The sequence below is a fragment of the Mus caroli genome, unplaced genomic scaffold, assembly GCF_978045245.1.
Source record: "Mus caroli unplaced genomic scaffold, Mus_caroli_1 scaffold_9, whole genome shotgun sequence".
NCBI classification, from domain to species: domain Eukaryota; kingdom Metazoa; phylum Chordata; class Mammalia; order Rodentia; family Muridae; genus Mus; species Mus caroli.
Genome location: NW_028227264.1, coordinates 94,269,914 through 94,291,565, shown reverse-complemented (window position 1 = coordinate 94,291,565; position 21,652 = coordinate 94,269,914). Strand labels below are relative to the sequence as shown.

At 43.2% G+C, this 21,652-nt stretch overlaps 2 protein-coding genes across 3 annotated transcripts in view; one reads left to right on the top strand and one right to left on the bottom strand.

Annotated features, from left to right (window-relative positions):
- Positions 1-18,153, top strand: part of Plxnc1 (plexin C1) — a 157,806-nt gene extending 139,653 nt beyond the window's left edge. The window contains exons 24-31 of the mRNA XM_021175323.2: positions 8,443-8,497; positions 9,566-9,597; positions 9,694-9,801; positions 10,900-11,063; positions 12,517-12,664; positions 14,279-14,419; positions 14,519-14,593; positions 15,724-18,153. Of these exons, the coding sequence (XP_021030982.2) occupies positions 8,443-8,497; positions 9,566-9,597; positions 9,694-9,801; positions 10,900-11,063; positions 12,517-12,664; positions 14,279-14,419; positions 14,519-14,593; positions 15,724-15,828 (828 nt within the window). The 3' untranslated portion in view covers positions 15,829-18,153. The remainder of the gene's footprint in view (positions 1-8,442; positions 8,498-9,565; positions 9,598-9,693; positions 9,802-10,899; positions 11,064-12,516; positions 12,665-14,278; positions 14,420-14,518; positions 14,594-15,723) is intronic.
- Cep83 (centrosomal protein 83) overlaps positions 10,990-21,652 on the bottom strand; it is a 115,758-nt gene continuing 105,095 nt past the window's right edge. The window contains exons 15-18 of one of the 2 annotated variants that reach the window (XR_003837767.2): positions 20,193-20,382; positions 19,113-19,327; positions 14,116-14,322; positions 10,990-11,048 (exon numbers count right to left, since the gene is read on the bottom strand). Coding sequence is in view for 1 of the 2 variants with exons in the window: in XM_021175324.3 (XP_021030983.1) it covers positions 19,223-19,327; positions 20,193-20,382 (295 nt within the window). In the remaining variant the exon portion in view is untranslated. Of the gene's footprint in view, positions 11,049-14,115; positions 14,323-18,685; positions 19,328-20,192; positions 20,383-21,652 lie in introns of those variants that run through there. The other variant, XM_021175324.3, reaches the window with a different exon arrangement.

Below are 21,652 nucleotides of genomic sequence, written 5' to 3'. Positions count from 1 at the left end.
GCAATAGTGCTGCAGACTGGAGACCCATAGGGGGGTTCTTATGGAAGCCATAGCTGAGGTGAGTCTGGTGCTGGGCTATGGTCTATCTAGCAGGGGAACAGAGAGCAGGCATGTTGAACAGAATGGCTCTCAGACTGGTCAGAACCCGAGGAGGAGGAACTGTGCTAGCCTGAGACCATGCTGGGTGGCATGTTGACTCAGTTCTTCTGGTCTTTGGTTAGTACCATCCTGCAGCAGTCCTGTGAGGGACCGGCAATTGTTTAACCTACTGTACAGATGGGCTGAGACCAGGGGTCTGTCTCTTAACCCACCACTTGGGCTTCTTCTTAGGTTATATCTTAAAGACAGTATGGGGCATCAGAGGGCCTAAATTTGTTCTCTCAGAAAGTGGTTGTGATGGACAGGAAATAGGGAGACCCATTGGAAACTGTGGGAAACCTTCCCGTAAGGAATAGCATTGTTTAGAAGAGAAGAGTGTCCCTAGATAGAGAGTGGTCACAGGGGGCTCAGAAAGTGGCACTGTAGTCCTTCTAGATAAAGTGTGTGTGTGTGGGGGGGGGGGTCAAGGGTGGCACTCAGAAGGGGGAGTTGCTCTCTCTCTCTGAGAGAAGCCAGAGGAAGAGTAGCTACATCAATGTCCAAAGCACCAGGGTTGACACTGGGCTTTGTCGGGCTCCACCTTCATCTTGTTTGCACTCGAGACAAGTTCCTAAGCAGGCGCCTGGAGAGTTAGGAGCCGGAAGCATCCCATCTTGCATTTTTTCTTGCCTGTGAGGCCTTGTGACTACTTCTGGAGACTTGACCGAGAGAGACTTATGACCCTCTCCCATGTAAGTCCCCTACAGTTCAAGTTTCCTGACCCAAAATCTCCTGGTCAAATCCAGCATCCTTAGCTTGGGGGTGGGGTGTGTGAAAATTCCCAGTTTTCTCTGGACGGCTTCCTGGGCAGCAATAGTCCCAAGGGATGTAAGTGGATGGAAGGTCTGAGAGGGGTCTTAGTCACCACTGTGCATTCAGGGCTTTAGGCCATGGGTCTGGGTGGCAAGGTAGTCTGGTTGTCCAAAGGCATCCTGGTATTGCTGTTCCTTTTTGGTGCTCTTGGCTGGAGTATTGGCCTTGCTCCAATGAGCCTTCCCTGCCTTATCACCACACTTCACCTTCTACCCAACTGTATGGGTAGGACCCTGAGGAGGGGGTGGGGTGGTGACCACTTAATGCTTAATAGGGATAGGTAGGACACGTCATTCCCACAGAGAAAACAGAAGCACACAGCAGTCTGCAGGGCACAGACAGCCTGTCAGGAGAGATGAAGCATCACTCTTCCTGGAGACATCTCTCGTACTAGACACCTATCTGCTTAAGGATGATAATGAAATTAATCCAGCCTGTAGTCACTTCCCTTCCTGATGATTTATTGGCCTCATAACCCAGTGTTGCTGCCTGGTGGTAATAAATGACAAGACCAGGACATGAGAGCTTAACGGATTCTGCTTATGTTTAAAAAGATAAGCCATAAGGCAAATACGTGCAGAGCACTTGAAGGAATCCAGGGAGGTTAGCCGACCACGCTCCCTAAAGCTGGACCAGTCCAAAGTTTGCCTGCCTCAGTTCCCAAGGACTGAGCTGAAGAAACGCTTCCACCCCACCTTTGGCTGCCTGAGTCTGCACTTGATTTTAATAGCACCTCTACAGACTTGAAATTTGGGATAAATTGAGGGGGCTGGGCTGATGTTTGCTTTTGCCCTTTCGTTAAAGAAAACCATTTTCAAGTACTTGCATTTCCCTCCAAAGAGACGAGATGGTAATTATCACTCTTATTCATTTACCAAAGCACCCTAGTTTGAGTCACTGTATGTGCTTGAAAGGAAAAAAAAAACTATATTTCATTTAAAAATAGGGTCTAATTCAGAGTTCTAAGTGATTCAGACTTACCTCCCCCCAATTAGTCCAGATTAGTTAGGCTTTAAAGTTAATCGTCAGTGACGGCCAGTCCCTCCTTCTGTCTAAACAGAGTCTCCTGCTGAAGTGTAAGGCCCAGCTTCCTGTAACACATTTTGTGAGGGCAACAATGGGGTGTGGCAACTCCTTACTTGACCTTTGCTCTGAGAATACTAAGGGTGGGGGTGGGGGGTCAAAGAGTACAGAATACAGGGTCGGGTACCGTCCCCAGAGCTCCAAGCTGCTACTGCTCTGTCAACCTACTGCATGGTTTCCAATCCAACTCTTAGCATTTCAACAGCTGCCTTCTATGGCAGCAGCTGTGGCCGTCAGCACCCAGCCTTGTCCACAGTCCCGGGCTCTACTGATGCTCACCCTCACCTGATGCTTTTAGGCCAGAAGTATTCCTCTTCATTCCCATGAGGTGCATGCAGAGGACAGCAAAGCTTTGCTCCAGTGTTGTTCTATCTTGTGCAGGAACCGGGTTGTGAGCCAATGTCTTTATAAACACATGCAACCAGCAGCATCTTTCTCTCTATAATTAAACCCTCCCAAACTCCCCTATCTGGCTCTGGCTCCAGGTGTTTGCTATGAAGGGTATCCTACTAGTAGCATTAGGGTAGACTGAGGAGGCATGCTTGCAGGCTAGGCTTTCTTTCTCTTTCCTTCAGCACCCCCTGTGACCTTTTACTGGGCTACACTGTCACACCCTGCCATTAGGTGGCATTAGGGCTGCCAGTCAGGTGTTTATCAGGGGCAGGATGTTTTCTCTACCGATCACACTCTTGTTCCGAGCTGTGAGTTTGGGGGAGGGAGAAAAGATAACCACTAAGTGGTTGAAGAACATTGTATGCTAGTGAGCAGTAGTTACTGCTGACACTGAGTTTGCCAGGTCATTTATAAGTTTGTTTCAGGTGATGTGTGAGGTCAGAGCCATGGTCCGTCTGGAGATGTTTCATCTCTGCTCCTAAATAAAGAGTGGACTATCTCAAAAAGGCCCCTTTAGATTTTGGTTTATTTAACCAACAAAGAGACTGCTGCTGTTCCACATCTAGGGACTTTGCCAACATCAGCAACTTTGGTCCCCTTTACCACCCCATGAATTGAATACTGTCATTTATATTCGAGGCTGGGGAGGGTAAGAAACTTGGCCATATTCATTTGGCTTCTCTTGACACACCAAGGTCACCAGCTGATAAGAAGAATTTCCCTCCCAAACCATGGCTCTGCTTAAGGCCAGCAGAGCAAAGCTGTTTCTGAGTGGGGGTTGTAGCCCATGCTCCTGATCTCAGGCTTCCTGGCTGGAGAGCTGGGCCTGATCTATGACATAGTCTGGTAGTAAGAGTTCTCTGCTCCCGACAGAAAAGGTTCACTTCTCTTGAGGCTCTGTGATGAATCTCATGGCTCCTGAGACAAGACTCTTTGAGTGAACAGCCTTTCAGAGTGGCTCTGAGGAATCTAAGATACCAGGAAAGGTTGCCCTGAAGTAATTTGTATTGATCAGTGTGCTTTTTAGATTATTTTCCTTACATTCAGATCACATTCATCATTTTCTGTAAAACTCAGAGGTATAATTCCATGAATTAAAAAAAATCCAAGCCATATGAATTTGCTAATGGTTGATCATTTTTACATATACAAATAACATTTTATGAGGATTGAATTTATTATTTATGCTTATGTATAAGTACACATGTGTGCAGGTGCCTCCAGAGGAAGGCAGAGAGAGGTTTCAGATTCCCCCTGAGTTGGAGTTCTAAGTGGTTGTGAGCCAACTGATATGTATAGGGAACCAATCTTGGGTCTGTTGGAGAAGCAGTGGCAAGGCAAGTGCTTTAACCACTAAGCTGTCCCCACAAATAACATGTTCTTAGAATCTTTTTTTCTTATTTATGTATTTATTTACTCATTCATTCATTTTATGTATATGCATGCTCTATCTGCATATATGCCTGCATGCCAGAAGAGGGCATCAGATCCTAGTATAGATGGTTGTGAGCTGTTGCTTGCTGGGAATTGAACTCAGGACCTCTGAAAGAGCAGCAGACAGTGCTCTTAACTGCTGAGCCATCTCCCCAGCCCACAAATATCATTTTTATATGATTAAGTATGTTTGCATTTTGTCTCTAGAAAAATCTATTTTTATGGGGTAATCTATAACCTATGACATAAAGAAAGCATCTTGCCATCAAGATATCTCATTTATGCACAGATTTATTTTGAAGTGACTTTATTAGCTTTTGTTTTAGACAAAGGCTTCCTATGTAGCCCAAACTGGCTTCTAGCTCCATATGCTCAAGCTGAACTCTTGAGCCTCCTGCTTCTCTAGCCTGAGTGCAGGGATTAGAGGCATTTACAACCACACCTACTTCTTGAAGTGCTGGGATCAAACTCAGGGCTCTGTGCGTGCTAGGCTAGCATCCTAACAGCTGTGCTACATCCCAGGCATGGCTTTAAATTGCTGACATGGGTTCATTTCATCCCTGTGTGGCCACAACTTCTAATTCTGATGATGAGAAAGTCTATACTTCTATCACCTTCTGGGCTGGCATCACTGGAGATGATTTCATCTGAAAATGCCATGTATACCTACCTATTCTGCCCTGGGCTGGAAAACCAGTCCTCCTGTAGATCTACCTAGTAGCATTAATCTTCCCTTGATTTAATTTGGTTTCCATCCCTAAAGTCGGGGCTCAGATGATGTTCCTTGCTTCACAGAAGGACAAGTAGATGGATGTGGCACTCAGGGAAATGGTTGGAGCTTCTGGGATGCAACAAACAGCCACTGTGGTTTTAACTCCTTGGATCCCATGGCACTTTTGAAAAAGGCATTTTTGGTCGCAACTTGGCAGCAGCTGACTTGAGAATAGAAATCAGAAACCTTCCGCTCCCCCCCCCCAAACATCTGCAAATTATTTTTCTGTCCTTATAATAGTGTTAAAGCATCACATGGGGTGGAAATGTTCCAGCCCTAGAGCAGCTGTGAAGGTTAGGAGTATGTTCACACACATCCAACTCATCCACTGATAAAATGTTTTTACACCAGCTCTTGGAAGATCATTTTCGGAGCAAAATCTCCGTTCAAGCTGCATCTACACTATCTTAATGCCTGAGCACAGTGCCAGCAGCCAAGCGCTGCCAGCTCCCGAAAAGACATTTGAACTTTTGGCAGCATTCCTTATCAGAAGGCCCATCCGTGGTGTTTGTGATTATAGAGGAAGGGTGCTCGCTTTTGGCAAAACAAAGCGTCTGACAGTAGCGAAGTATTGGCTCAACACTCAACAGGATCCATTTGGGATTCATTCTTTGACAATTACCCAGAATGAATCACCAGCTTCCTTTTATAAAAGGATATTTATTGGCTTAGAATCAGTACATCCAGCTCTTGGTGGGGAGGAATTTTGTTAACTGCATTCACACATTCTTATAAGTGTGGTGTGTATGAGTTCTGCTAAGGGAATGCCTGCACAGGGCATTTATTTTAATTGCATCAAATATGGAGGAGAATTGAGAAATCAGTCCGAAAACCATGAATGGCTCAAGGAGGATGCTTGATAATAACAGCAGTCCAAGAGCTCCGTGAGAATTAAGAACACTTGCTAGCCTGATGGTCTTGCCTTGAAGCCTGATGGTCTTGCTAGCTCTCCCCAGACTCCCCCTCTTCCCATAAGATGTCCTGAACACTGGCAGTGGGAGGCTTCTAGCCTAAACTTAGCAGCTGGCTGGACACAGCTGGCTAGACAGCTGTGTCTGAGGTCCCTGGAGAGCTGCCTCTTCCTCTGTGGGTGTCACCTGAAGGAGATTGTGTTTAATCCTGTGGTGCTTAGCAGGGAGGTCTGTACATTTTGATAACCAATGTGCAGCAAGCCAAAGAGCAATTCTAAGATTCTAACTCCCCCCCCCCCCACTTTGTTTTTCCAAATCAGGGAAGGCCAGGTCCAAATTTGTATTAGGGCTTTAAAGTGGAGAGGAAAGTCACTAAGCGGATAGGATTCAAAGTGACAGCTGCTCTTCAGGCCTCAGCTGAAGGGAGGTAGAGTTGGTCCCTGATTTTCTTCCTCTCTACCATGCTTTGTCTTATCCTGTGGACCACCAGCCCCTCCTTCAGAACCATTTATTCTTAACCCCTGCCTGCCCATTGTATCTCAGCATCTGTGATTTCCTCTGCCCAAAGGTAACTTGTGTACTAGGCATTTCTAAGGACTTAATTGGTTATTCAAGAAAGACCCTGGAGGGCCTCTGGCCCAGGGATCCTTGGTTCCAAAAGGCTTAAAGTGAGGGTATTGAACTTCATCTCAGGGGAGGTCACACGTAGGCATGGCATTCGCATGATTGCACGATAAAAGCATTTATCATCAACCTACACAGGTAAAACCTGAAGTGATTTTTAACAGAACTATACTGAGTTATGGTTTATGTTTCCCAAAGCTTACATGTTTAGAGAGGAATGTAGCTTGGTAATAGAAAACTCGCCTAGCAAGCACAGAGCCCTGGGTTCAGTTCCCAGCACCAGGATACATAAAAAACCCCAAACCAACAAAACTCACCTGCTTAAAATGTGGGAGCAGGGCGTGGTGGCACATGCCTTTAATCCCAGCACTTGGGAGGCAGAGGCAGGTGGATTTCTGAGTTCGAGGACAGCCTGGTCTACAAAGTGAGTTCCAGGACAGGCAGGGCTCTACAGAGAAACCCTGTCTCGAAAAAACCAAAAAAAAAAAAAAAAAAAAAAAAAAAAAGGTGAGACTTTCTGGTTTTAGGTCTAATCATAGAGTTGTGCACCATCGCTGCCTGGCTTCAGAATATTTCATCACTTTTAAGAGAAACTCACTACTATTCAGTCTCCTCTATAATCCCATTTTAAAAAAAAAACACACTAGCAGTCTATATAAATTGGCCTGTTCTGGGCATTTTAAATGAATGAGATCATATATGTGATCTTGTAACTGGCTTCAGTTAGCATATTTTTAAACTTAATCCCCAGCATTGCATGTATTAGCATTTCCTTTACCATATGGAAGTTTTTGTTGTACATTCATATCATGGGCTATTACACAGTTATGAAAAGGGATGTTCTGACAGGCACAGTGTATATTAATAGATGGTCACAGACCTTATAATTGACCCTAAAAAGCATGGACAACAAACACATAATATGTACTGCTTAGGTCCATTTTTCTGACTCTCCAGAGCGGGTGAAGCTAGTCACTGAGGCAAGTCTGAGAGGGGTCTGCCTGTTGCCTGGGAACGGACAGATAGGCGGCTGGCCATTCTCAAAATCTTGAAATGTTTTACAAAACAACGTTGATAGAGTTACAGCCCATTTACACAAATACTATTTATAGGAATGACCATAGTTATACATGCAGTAACAGTTGTACTGGCTAGTTTTATGTCACCTTGATACTAGCTGAAGTCATTTTGGAAGAGTGAACCTCAACTGAGAAAATGTTCCCCACTAGAATGGCAAGTCTGAAGGGCTTTTTCTTTTTTTTTCTCTTTTCTTTTCTGAGACAGGGTCTTACTATGCAGCTGTGTATGTCTTATGTAGACCAGGTTGGCCTCAACTCACAAAGATCAGCTTACCTTTATCTCCAGAGTGCTGGAACTAGAGGCATGTGCTACCATGGCTGGCTTGTAGGACAGTCTCTTGATTGACGATTTATGTGGGAGGAGCCAGCTCACTGTGGGTGGCGCCATCCCTAGGCTAGTAGTCTTGGATGACCTAAGAAAGCAGGCTGGGCAATCCATGAGAGCAAGCCAGTAAACAGCACACTCCTCCATGGTCTCAGCAAATTCAGACGATGTGACAGAATGCATCTACTTGGGGGCTCAAGCAACAAATACTTATTTCCCACATCGCTGGTGCCTAGAAGCCAAGATCATGTACCACCAGACCCAAACCTGGTAGTTGAGGCCTCTTCCTAATTCAGAGGGCTGTCCTTTAATTGTATATGTATGTGCAGGTGGTGGGATGAGAGGAAGGTCGGGTAGGGTAGGCTTGGCTGTCTCTCATTAGAAGGGCACTAATCTCATTTCAAAGGGCTTCTCTATAGGATTTAGTTAAGGGCCCCACCTTATACCATCATATTAAAATTACTCAGCATATCTATTTGGAGGGTACATAAGCACTCAACTGGTAAAAACAACTGGTAGAAACCTGAGGGGGAGAAAAAGCCACTCAGGCCTCTTAACCTGCTTGGGGTAGGGGCTGGACTAAGATGGCTTACTCCTCCCCTCTCTCTGAGGCAGCCCCCATCCCATTTAGGTCACAGGGTACACTGCCCCCCACGCATCTTGCTGCCTATGTGTATCCTTCACAGGGCCACGAGCCCCTTGAACTCAGACAGTGCCCTCCTGGTTGCCTGGCTAACCCCAGACTGCATGCCGAATGTAGTAGTCCTTGATAGATAATAAGTGAGAGACCATAGTATCTATTTAATTCCTGGCTGAAGTTGAGGAATGCATTATATTTTGAAAACTCACATGTTTCATCCCTGCTTTCAGATATCAAATGGATCCACTATAAAAGTCTTTAAGAAGATAGCAAATTTTACTTCAGGTAACCAATATAATATCATCAACCTTTTGTTCTCACCAAACTTTATGAAGTATTGCTTTTTTTTTTTCCTTCTCTTAGACATACTGTCACAGGGGTCTGATTGAGTTGCTGCTATGTAAGCCATTCTGAGCTGTTTCTAGTCCTAAGAACATGGGTTCTGCAAGAAGGGAAGGGGACAGTAACCATGCTGATAAGGAAGGCCTAACATGAAGGAAGCTGCTGGCTCTAAGCAGCTCTGAACCCAGGCCAATCTCAGGCCTTGGAGCTCATTTCAGAGTCCTCAGTACTCTCCAATCCAGCGAGGCAGGGCATTTGCTTATCTCTGCACCCCTCTCCTTCAAGGCTAATCTGTCATGGGCGCTTTAGGACAGCCCCCTTTCTCTTAATTGCTTTAATTTTTAAATTTTAGTAGCATTTCTAGATATGAGTCCCACTCATTGTCAGGGCCTTCATCTATTCCCCTGCTCCCACCCCCATGTTCTAAACCTCCCCTTGCTTAGTGATACTCTTAGTTGGCTTGCCCTCTGAACTGGACATACTGTCTTATCTTAGAAGGGGTCAAATTCCTTCCCACTCTGGAGTCTTCCCCCTATTTACCTGGCTAATCATTTCCTGAGGTTCATCTGTAACATCCCTTCTTCAAAGAAATCTCCTAGTCTCAGATTGACACCTTTTTACATAGCTCTCCCTCACTGAAATTAAGTAATTGTGTAATTAGTAGCAGCAGAAACAAGGCTGGCTTAACTCTGGCTGCAGGCCTGGCACACAGGTGTTCCAGGTCTATCTGTTGCCAGGCTAGGACCCCCTCCTCCCTATCCCCAGCTAAGTGTCTACTTAACCTCTGCTCTAACATTTGCAGGGACAGGGAGCCTGCTTCCACTCCAGTCCCTAGCCCTTCCCCACACTGCTCAGGTGCAGCCGAGAAGAATGTGTAGCCGTGAAGAGCCCATAGATAATAGCTGAGCCATTGGCTTTAGAACACAAGCAGGGCTTTTGTTGAGGCCAATTAGTTCGTGGTTGTTTTTTTAATGGGCTTCTTTGTTCTCTCTCCCTTTCTCTGGTGTTCAGATGTGGAGTACTCAGATGACCACTGCCACTTGGTGAGTTTGGCAGGCTTGTGCTGCCCACTGAACAGCGTGCCTCCCGTAGCGTTCGGTTCCCCTAGGTAATGCAGAGTCTGGTGTCGTCTCTTTCAGATTCTGCCAGATTCAGAAGCATTCCAAGTAGTTCAAGGGAAGAGACATCGAGGGAAACACAAGTTCAAAGTAAAAGAAATGTATCTGACCAAGCTGCTGTCTACCAAGGTACACTCACTGTTCTATGAATGCTTTCATGGCCACCTTGGGGGTATATGATGTGTTCAACTTAATTTCCACTCAAGTGTGAAAATGTTACAAATCCCTAGTGCCTTCTAGCAAAGCAAAATGAAAGTTTAAACTGTAGACACATCCTCTACCCCACTTCGATTTTTTTTTAACTGAAAAAAGAACACTTTATAAATTCCTCCTGCAGCATCTTCAGTCAGGGCGTTTACCACCGCTCCTGCTCCTCTGCCACCATCTCACTATTATCTTTTAGGCTGACAGCATAATTATTCCTTTTTGTTTACTTGTTATTATAGATAAGCAATAAAACTCCTTTGAAATGCAAATAAAATGAGGGGGAAATCTGTGACGATTAACCTAGTAGATCTTACTGCCTTTTTTTCTCCATCTTGAAATTAAGAATTCTGTTCATGTAATAAAAAAAGTGTTAGATGTGGAAGTCAGAGGAATACCAAATCAGGAGCAAATTTTACTGCATCTCTTTCTGGGGGGTTAGTGGAAGTCTCTGGATTTCTGCTCCACTACTAACCATTACTGTCCCCCTGGCCTTGTTGTTACCTTGCTGGGCAGGCTTCCTCAGCAAATCTGCTCAGACCTGAGGAGATCTGTGTGCTAGGCAGAGGAGTGCCGGTGCCATTTGATTGTTCAGTTTTCCCAGAGAGCTCTTCATACTCCACTGCATTGGGAAGTCCGTATTTAAACCCCGAAATGGAAATGCAGGCAACAGGCAACAGATCTAGCAGTGGAGCACCATCACTCAAGATTCTCCAGGGGGCACACAGCAAAGGCCAAACACCAAGTGGCTTCCTGTGCACCACGCACGCACGCACGCACGCCCACCTACCTACACCTATCTCTGCATCATACTCCATCTACACAGTGTTGCTGTCAGCAAGTGAGCACATGCACGACCCTTGTCCCACCTCTTGCTGACCTCATCTGACCATTTCCCATTGCCCCTCAGCTGACTTCGCTCTGGTTGGTATATGTAGCCCTTTTTCGGAACTTGGAGCTGGCTTTTCCATTCGTTTTTCAAAACGACTCCCGTGTATCTCAGCCTCCCCTTCTGTCTTCCAGGTGGCAATTCACTCTGTGCTTGAGAAACTCTTCCGAAGCATTTGGAGTTTGCCCAATAGCAGGGCCCCATTTGCTATAAAATACTTCTTTGACTTTCTGGATGCCCAAGCTGAAAACAAAAAAATCACAGACCCTGATGTTGTACACATCTGGAAAACAAACAGGTAGGAATGTAGGTGATTACTGGCTGTCTTCAAGAACCTAGAGCATATTATTATATACAGAATCACTGTACCAGAATCTCAGGGTTTGAATTCTATTCTAGGTGATAAAATAACAAAATTCTGTTATCTTTTAATGCATGAAAGGGGACTTGTCTAAAATGTTAGACTAGTGAGGAATGAGAAATTAAGTGTTTTATGGTTAAACCTATTACTTTTACTAGACTGTTCCTGTGCCTACATAATCGCTTTATAATTTTCAAGTTGTGTGTTAACTGGGATTCTACATGGCTCATGCTCTTGTCATTTGTGGTAGTAGACAGCGTTATTTAATTTATATTTACCTGAAGATGCAGGATGTCCACACTTACGCTGGTATCTCCTCAGAAGACTGCTATAGCTCACTGTCTCTATTTGAAAGGCTGTGCACCTCAGCTGAGACCCAGACATGGCACAATAGCATGTCTCACGTGAGCTCAAAGCCCTCTAAATGCTAGCAAGCAGTAAAGGTGAAGTTCAGCACGTAGTCAGTCTTGCCCTTTGCTCTGGCTCACTCCTGTTCTCAATGCCAGCCTCTTATCCCCAGGCCCGACAACCCCTACACCCAGCATAGGTACTAACCACCAGCCACAACAGACTGAGCCATTGACAATCCAGCACCCATGTGGTGGCGGCAGTAAGCTAGGCCAGAGTTGGAACACAGATGTGGAACTTGAATGAGTCTCAAGTTCATATCCAATATTTCTTTAACTGTCTACACTGTGCCATATTGCTGTGGTATGGAAAACACTTCAAGTTTGTCCTCCAAGTGTGAATTCTAGTAGGTAGAGAGACGGGGTGCATTCGCTGAAGTGCACCACAAGGTGATGTGTGCAATGGAGAATATAAAAGAGGGTCAGAGGATCAGGCCAGGGTGTCCAAAGACAGACCACACTGTACAGCCCTGAGATGTGATCGAGGGTGACATGAATTGAAGACAGTAAAGGACATAGTGGAGATGAAACGAGCTCAGTTAAGAGTGGCAGGGGAGGAGACCTGACAGAAGGATACATAGTTCAAGAGAGAAGTGGGTGGTAAGATCGGATTCTCTTAGAAGGATCAAAATCTGGGGACAAATAATCCAGACAAGATGTCAGTGGCTTAGACCAGAGGGGCTCAAAGGGGTCAGGCGGAACAGATTTGAGTGAAAAGTTCTTGTTGGTGACATCATCTCATCGAACCCAGATATGGAATTCTTGTCCAGGGTCACTTTTGGACTTCCTAGCCTGCCCTTCACTCACTGGTGGGTCAGCCCTTTTGGGGTCTGAGTGATGTTGCCACCTGCTGCTTATTAGTTTGGCTAAGCGGGTTTATGTACTTTGGTAACAAGGTCATACACACTCATTTACAAACTGGTGAGCAGACCACTGGCTATGTTAAGTCCTGCCTGAGAAGAGATTGTTTTCCCTTCAAACAGCCTCCCTCTTCGATTCTGGGTAAACATCCTGAAGAACCCTCAGTTTGTCTTTGACATTAAGAAGACTCCACACATAGACAGCTGTTTGTCAGTGATTGCCCAAGCATTCATGGATGCCTTTTCTCTCACAGAACAGCAACTGGGGAAGGTAAGGCCCAGCTTTGCTTTCTGATAAGTATCCCTGAAATCACCTCCAGAGACTGAGGTTTCATAGGGACCCCAGGTGCCACAACCCTACTCGGAACTGCCAACGCTTACCATGTTCCTATGGAAGCCTGCCTTCACTCCGCTCTCTAAAACCTCCCGTCCCTCTTATTTCCTCTCATGTCTTCCTTCTAACCCACACCCATGGCCCTGCTGCCCACGCAGCCGCTAAACTCTTCCTCTTCACCTTCTTACTGCATTTCTTCCTACAAATGGCATCTTTGCTGTGCTACAGGGAACTTCCTGACTGGCCTCGGTCCTGTTAGTCAACTCCTCCTCCATCTGCCAGAGTTTGATTCCACAAACACAGTTTCTTGATGTGTAAGAAGAACTGCAAGGAGACTTTGATCTGTTTGGTTGTCTATGAACTTCCCCACTGTGTCTCCTATACCATACTGAAAACACAATGTGCTTGTTCACAGTAAAAGGAGCTTTTAAAACCCTCACTTCCTAGGTTTAGTTAATCCTTCAGGTCCTATGCTTCCCATTCTATAGATGAGTGAGGTGCAGAAGGTCACAGGTTTTGTTATCACAAAGTGGTTTAGCTGTGAACTCTCCTCTGTCCAGCTGAGTAATCCTTCCCTTTCCTGCAGTCTGTTAGTGATGCTTCACATCACACTCAGGCAGTGAATCCCTCTTCCCAAGACTGTAAGCTTCTCAAAGGCAGACAGCAGGCGCTGTCATCTTTGTACGCTTGATGTCTGCCAGTGATACTTGGATAAGTAAATGCTAATTGAATGGATGGTCATGCAACTTGCAGGGTCCACTTAAAACCCGCCATGTACCTCTCTGGAACATCTCAGTACAGGCAGCCTTCAGACCAATTCTCCAAGCCACTGATTCAGTCACTAGACTCTTGTAAAACACATTGGGACATTAGTCTAATCATTAATTCAACTATCTTCATGGACATTTTAAAAACATTTGTCAACAATGATTTCATCTTCATTTAGTTGCTTACATATTCCTACTACTATATTTATATAACACCATGCAAATTGCCAAAGAATACTTGGGAAATCAGACATCAGAGTTACCAGTACTGGTGACATGTGGTTCCTGGACAAACTGGAAGATCTTTAGAATCTAATGAAATGAAGGGACAAGCTAGAAAATCTGCCACTGCCAATTACTTACCAGTTTTACAGTTATATAAAGGGCTCAATCAGTTCTACAATCAAGTCTTTTAGAAATGCCAAAATTCACTGGTGGGTGAGGGGGAGAGCAACGTTTTAATTCAGGCTTTTTAACGGCCATTAGTAATGAACTGTGATTGAAATAAGTTCCATTGTTACCGTAACTCAAAATCATGCAAAAATAATAATTTTAGTTCTTTTATGAGAGGAAGGCTGAATATATTAGCATTTAATCTGCCTGAAAATAACAGTGACTCACCAGAACTATCTAGATGGCAGTCAGTCACTCAGTCAACATTCACTGAGGCCTCCCGTGTGAAGCCTTGTTGGCAGGAAGGGATGCCGGTGGGAGTTCAGTCACATTGAACCACTGTACATCCCCCCATGACTTTATGCTTCTTGTGGCTGTTGCTGTTTTTCAGGAAGCACCAACCAATAAACTTCTCTATGCCAAGGATATACCAACCTACAAAGAGGAAGTGAAGTCTTACTACAAAGCAATCAGGGATTTGCCTCCATTGTCATCTTTAGAAATGGAAGAATTCTTAACTCAGGAATCTAAGGTACTACTACGAAGCAGAAATAAGCCTGTACATTTGTTACTTCAAAACAGTCATTTCAGAGTCTCTCAACAAGTCTTTTTTTTTTTTTTTTTTTTCCAGAAACATGAAAATGAATTTAATGAAGAAGTGGCCTTGACAGAAATCTACAAATACATCGTAAAGTATTTTGATGAGGTAAATTGTTTTCTTTTTTAAATTTATCACAGTTTAGTCCACGAGCCCACCACAAGGAGTTGGGTACAGCCTTCCATCCCAAATAGGCAGAAAGGGAGGCCCCGAGCCAGAGTGCACATGGCTACCCCTCTTGTAGTCGGTCATGCTGCCCACCTTTGGACCAGCCTGAATTTACATTTGAGTTCATGGGGCCTAAAGCCACAACAACTCAAGTAAACTCTGATTAGTAAACTCTGGCCCTTGTTAAATGGGACCAGTTCATGTTTGATTGTGGTCTGTGAAAAGTGAAAGCTAAGCCTGTTACATTACCTAGATTCTGTTTTCCATGGTTATGAGGTCATGACATACTACTCCTAACTTAAGCAAATACCAATTCACACTGTTCTCAGGCTTTTTACGACCATAAGTAGCAACTACCATTCGCCTTTATGATTAATTCTCCTTAATCTGGATTCCTTGTTTCCAAATATATGTTAATTCCCCCTTCCCTGATTCCCCCCTACTCAGTCATGCTGGGACAGGCTATCCATGTCAATGGTGAGAATAGCTCACCAATTCCATTTGCTACTTGAAGATCAAGTGAAGAGCTAAGGTAGGGTAGAGGCAATGAGTCCCTTAAACATGATAAGCATCTCTCCCTCTCCAGGGGCCAGGGGTGAGAAGGGAAGCACTCCAGAGGGGAGGGAGGGGAGGGGAGGGAGGGAGAGAGATGGAAGGATTCATCTCTGATCAGGATGCCCTTGCCTGCTGCATTTGAGGAATACTTGCCTGCATGCTGGCTGCCCAGGGATGCTTGCTGTGCTTGGAATGGCTGTGGCATAATGCATAAAAAGAGGGCCTTGGAAGTCTGGCCCCATATTTGTAAGCAAATAGATGGTATTTCTTGCGGGCTTCTATTTCAAGCCCAAGTGTTGTTGATCCTGTGATAATGACTTAGCAAAACAACTTGCAAAGTGAGTATGGAAATGATCGAAGAAACTGCTGGCATCTGTTTCATACAGATTTTTACCACTCACAGCATCAGGAATGCAAAAAAGAAAAGAGAGAGAGAGAAAGAGCAAGCCCACCAGAATTGTGAATTGTACTGCTAAAACTCTAATATGTAAAATAACTGTTCTAATTGTCAACAGATTCTAAATAAACTAGAAAGAGAACGAGGGCTGGAAGAAGCTCAGAAACAACTCTTGCATGTAAAAGTCTTATTTGATGAAAAGAAGAAATGCAAGTGGATGTAAGCACCCTGGGGCCTGGCTTTATTTGACAAAGTTCTTCAGACAGCTTGGGAGCAAACTGGCTGCTTGAGCTACTCTTTGTCGTTAATTTCTTAAGTTTGCACATGGGTTCCACTTCGAGCACTGTCCTTTAAGAGACCAAGGCACATGCACAGCTTTTAGAAAGCGTTATCAACCACTGTGCCTGTGGGTATATCGTGGGAACCTTTCTGTAAATAGAGCTGAAGTGGTTGTTGCAAACAGCCTCCTTGTTTACAGAGAATACAGGGCCAGTAAGCAAGTGTCAGTATTGTAACTACAGTCTCCACTTAAGCACAATGATATCTAAGTGGTTGTGTTGGAAAACTACAGCTATGTAGCACTTGTGACTACACTGTACTTCTGCAGAAGAAAGGGGATACTAACAAAGCTCAGAGTGTGGAAGGAGTCCTTTGGAAACCCGGAGGGGGTGTTAGGGCAACCCTGGGGGTCTGCGGCATTCCTCCTCTTTCCCCAGTAGTTCTTGGAAAGGCTGAAGGCAGAATTTGGTAGTGTGTACACTTAGCATTCGTGAGTTGTGTGTTTAAACCAAAAACTAACAGTGTTGCAACATTGTTGAAAGGGCTCGTGTTTTTCAGTGGTTGCCAGCCGGGCTCCTCAGCCCACCTCCATCTCATCAACAGCAGCTCTAAAGCAAGGAGAGTGGGTGGGTCTCACTGAAATTCAACAGCAGTTTTCCCAGACTCTGTCCTACAGTGTGTCTCTTTTTTATCTTTTCATGTATCTGGTAGTGGACATGTTGGGTATTGTAAGAAAAAGAGTTCATGACTTTACTTCTGTTTGATCAGAACTGTCTGTGGATGTGTAAGTCACTCCTGTAATCTTACATTTCTATGCTAGTGTCTCCTTGCTTTAGATTTCTGGTGAACCCTGTGGTTATAAATACTTGTGTGTGATTAAAATAAAAGATACATTTTACATTTCATCAAATTGTTGTTCACATTGGAGTATTATATATAAATATATATATTTGAGGCCCAAGGCCTGGAAAATATTAGTACAACTTGGTATCTTAGTCTTACTATGTACTTTTTGAAAGTATTCCTTACAGGAGAAAGATTTAAAAATACTCATTTTATTCGTGCCTCTTTTTTTTTTTTTTTTCAAAGAATTTCCTATCAAGTTATACTGTAGTCTTTTTTATTGCTGATTTTTTTATTCCCAAATTTTTGCTGCTCGTGACTAATTTTAATACCACTGTGCTTTCCTTCTATTAAACAGAAGTAAAAAGTGTCACCTGACGGCCCTCTCACTTACCTTGTGGCAGGCACCCCTACCCTTGGGATTCCAAACCCCCAGTTTAGGAAGGACTTTTCTTTCAATCAGCCAATCAAACCTTGAGCACACATTCCTCAAAACCATTTACCAGCACTGCCTGGCCCATCTAGACTGCAATGTGAATGGTCTTGGTAAATGCAGTCCTTTCTGTTCCTTACTATCTGACACCTCAACAGTGCAGTGGCTGCCCTGACAGACGCCCTCCCAATCCTGTTTCTTCTGACTACTGTCTGTCCAATGGACACATCCCAAAACTACTACCAAATAGTCTATTTCTAAGTAGAAAGGTGAGAGGTCTGGTCCCCATTTAAAGCTGCTACCGTCTTTAAAGAGGTGAAGGCATTCCTAAGAGAAAAGTTGGAGGAGACTTGAGAGCCAAGGGTAGGAGAATTGCCCAACAACCCTTCCCTTCTCTGGGGAACAGAAACGCAAAGGCTGAGCCACAGCTTTAGCTAGGTGTTACAAATGCTACACCAGGGGGTCCCTGTCCAGCTCTCTGACATGAGTCCTGTGTGAGCCTTACCGCCTCTTTCAGGAGTTAGGAACTTTGGGCAAGTCACTTACCTCTTTGTGCCTCAATTTCTGTATACTATTTCTAACCTACCTCACTGAGGTGGTGTGAAGATTCACTAATGTATGTAGTGTGTTTGTCAATCCTCCAGTGGAAAGCACTATCTAGATCACACTTTGGATCCCATTAGCCAAATGCACAGAATGTCCAAATTAGATGTGTGCTGAAGACAATCAGTCACTGGGCCTCTATTCAACAACTAAAGAAGCAAATGACAAACAGTATCTAGTTTCAAGTTTCTTTGCATATTTTTGGTGCAAAACAATTAATTTATAAACTTTTTTTTCTAACACTAGTGTCTAAAGCAGCACTTAAAAATTACTTCTGTTACTTTTTCTGTATTAGGATTTAAAGTCTATTTCTTACTGTATACCTGACTGAAGTTGTTCTTGGAGATGAATGTTTTAAATGTCTATATCCAAAAATAAACATTTTGATGTAACAAATGTGGACTGTTTGTCTTTTCTAGTTTTAATAGGTTTCTTAACCTAAATTACTTTCCAGGAACAAGATGTCACGGTACGTTGCATATAAATAGGCAGCTCCACTCAGTAAACTGAGCTCCTTGCTAAATGGTGCCAAGAGCTGCTCACTTATATTCCTGTCTTCAGTGAGCAACCTGACTTTTGGCTGTTGAGACTTCTATACAATGACAAATCCACATAAATTTGAGCTTCCGTTTGCTGACATGAAATTATTCCAGTAGAATCCCTCCAAGGCATTACATAAAGAAGCTTCCAATGATGCACAATGAAAACAGAAGGACATAAAACATAATTATTTTATCCTAACCGAACAGTGAGAAACCAAACTAAGTGCCAGCGATACTTCAATACCTCACTGCTTCTAGTAAGACCAACAACTCTTTACAGCCACAGGACTTCATTTTCTAAAACTCACCAAAGCCACAGAAGTGATGTCATCTCAACTGTTTAGTACATACTCTATGATCAGTAAAATTAAACACAAACAGCAGAGATACAAAAATATTTATTAAGTTATTCAATAAATTAAGTGCACAGCTTTTAGAAAAGGTAAAGATTTCTATAATAAACATGTTTAGAAACTTTTAAGTGTTTTTTATACTTTTAAATGATCATCTTTTCCAAAATGTTTATATATAATAAAGGAGATGTTTATTGGTTTTGTCATTACCAAGTAGGCATCTCAAAGATGAGGAAAAGGGACTTCAGGGTGGATATATTTCAAGCAAAATGCCAGAAAATATCAACAAAACAGAAATTAATTTGAAAACTTGATTTTTTTTAACTAACTAGTTCCTTTTATTTTTGCATTGTCAAAAGATTGTCAATGCATGTTCTAAATAAATGAATACTTTCATTTTCTTAGTAAAATCCTAAAATCTTGGAGCCCATGCAGTGCAGTGCGCAGCTAGTACCTTTTCTTGAGGCAGCTCATAGATTTTGGCAAACAGGAAGAAGGCGTCTCAGTGCCACATGTTACCCGTCAGACTTTTATTGAATCTCTGGCTTTGCCTGTCTTCAGGCTTCACTCCCCAGGAGACCCAAGCTCCTCCAGTTGTTTTCTTTGTGTAGTCTCCAGTTCTTCCAGTCTTTTGCGAAGGAGAGAGAGCTCTCTTTGATGCTGTTCCTCCTTAAAAATGACACATTAACAGAAACCTAGAAAAACTAGGGATGTCCCTGCCTCTCTATAAGCCTCCAAAGTGTGGCACAGAAATGACCCAGGTTAGCAATCTAAAAACTACTTGCTCTTCTCTCCTGCCTCAGACTGTACTCTTAAGTAAAACCCAGTCTGTTCCTCCCTAGGAGTAAAAGTCGCCAGGCAGCAAGTTAGACAATGCTACTGTCAGGGCATGAGTACACAGAGGTGGCAGCTTTCAGACAAGACTGGAATGTCACTGTAATTTACTAAATGCTGCGCCTGGTCTGGCCTACAACTCAATCCGAAGACAACAGTCTCATGTTGACACTGTAGTGTCTCATGACTCAGGCAGTCCATGTTCTGGATGCCATCCAGTGAAAGCTCTGGGGCCGATAAAGACATAGCCGAGGCTCTGGATTCAGATAGGTTAGGGTTAAACAGAGCTTCATGGTGATGTATTCAGCTAGGGTCTTAGGGGCATCATCACAATGCTCTCAATTTCTTCATCTATGGATTAGAAAGAAAAATGGTGCTTTCTCTCAAAACATTCTTCACTAGTATTAAACAGAAATTTATATAGATATATGCAGTGTGTGGCATTAGTAAGTTCTTGAGAGTTGTATAGAATTAAGCTATAAAACTAAGCTGCTCAGAGATTCACTAATTATGCTATCTATAGCCAAATATGAAAATGTCTTTCGAGAGCCATCACTATGACAGAGTATATCTAAATCTACTCAGAAAATATATACAGCAAGTTAAAACTGACTTTAACTTCAAATTAATTTTAACTCTCTAAACTGGTAAAACAAAACAACCTACAGAAATGTTTGTCTCTTTTAAAAAATGTTCATACCTGCAGATGAGGGGGAAAAGAGAGTTCCACTCCAGGAACTATCGCTGAGGACTGGAAGTTTGCAGGATTGATCGATGCTGTTGGAGGCATGTTAGGAACCAAAATTAGACTTCGAAATTCATTATGTCTTCTCTGTATGTCCTTTAGTCGTTTTTGAAGTCTTGTATATTCTTCAAATGGAACATTTTGTCTTAAAAAGAAAAAAACATTTCTGTTCTTTAGTAGTTATACCCTAAAGAAAACCAGAATATAATTTTTAAGTGGGAGAAAGATTCCTAAACTGTAACTACACTAACTGAAAATGTATGTAAAAAGATCAACAGAAATGGCCTTTGTATCCCCTCTCCCACACCGCTGTGCCTGGAGTTGACATGGATTCTCTCTGGAGCCCAGGATGCTTTACACCTCAAATGGGGATTATTAAGTGTTCAAGCACACTCAGCTACTATGTATGTTTTTGGTTTTCTGTTCTTTTTGTTTTTAAGAGTCTCACTAGCCCCTACTGGCCTGGAACTCTCTCTCTTTCGACTAGGCTGACCTCGTATCACAACACTCTACTTGTCTCAGCCAATCACTTGTCTTGGCCTCCATAGTACTGGGACTAAAGGCATGTGCCACCACGATTGACCCTATATATTAACACTAGGTAATTATTAGCACTGCAAGCTACCAACTCATTATAGTTTTATTTGTCAATTAATCAAAGATTAAAAATACCTTGGGAAAAACTTCAGTACTTTTCATTTCTACTCTCCAATGAATGCTGAAAGTAAAAAAGGACTCTTGACTACAAAAACCTAAAAGTTGAATTAAGCCTTATGAAATTCTTTTTTTACATGAAATATAGTCAAATTTAAAATCATAAGTCTTTATATTTGAATTTACCCAATTTTGGGTGTAAATGGATACTGATCAATAAAATATAGTATTTGGCCTCTGGCACTCTGGTAACTCCTGAAACTCTTGTAATGAGCTGACTCCTGACCAGGGACCTACAGAGCTTTAGAAGGAGCAGGTCATCAGAAAGAGCCCCAGGTCCAATGAGCCTCTCTCAAAAACTGAGGTGGAGAGTGACTTACAGAGACATCTTACATTTATCTCTCCACCCTCTCTCTTTCATTTATAGTCATACATAAATACATACTCACGAGGCGGAAAAACAAGGTTTAGGGAACTCTAGGCTTGCTAAATATATGGGGGCCTAGAAAGTGGTATTCCGGGCATGAATACCCCCTCACCCACACTTTTTTCTTTACATCTATCCAAATGGCTGCTCATCTGTGACCTTCACTGTATTATTTTAAATAACTGGTGAGTCTTTCTCCTCAGTTTGGTGAGCAACTCTTAACAAATTAATAGATCTGAAGCACGGAGTCATTGGAACCCCAATTTATAGCCTGTGAATGAGAGGTACAGGTCATGACCTGGCTTTATGACTGCAATCTGAAGTGGAAGCAGTC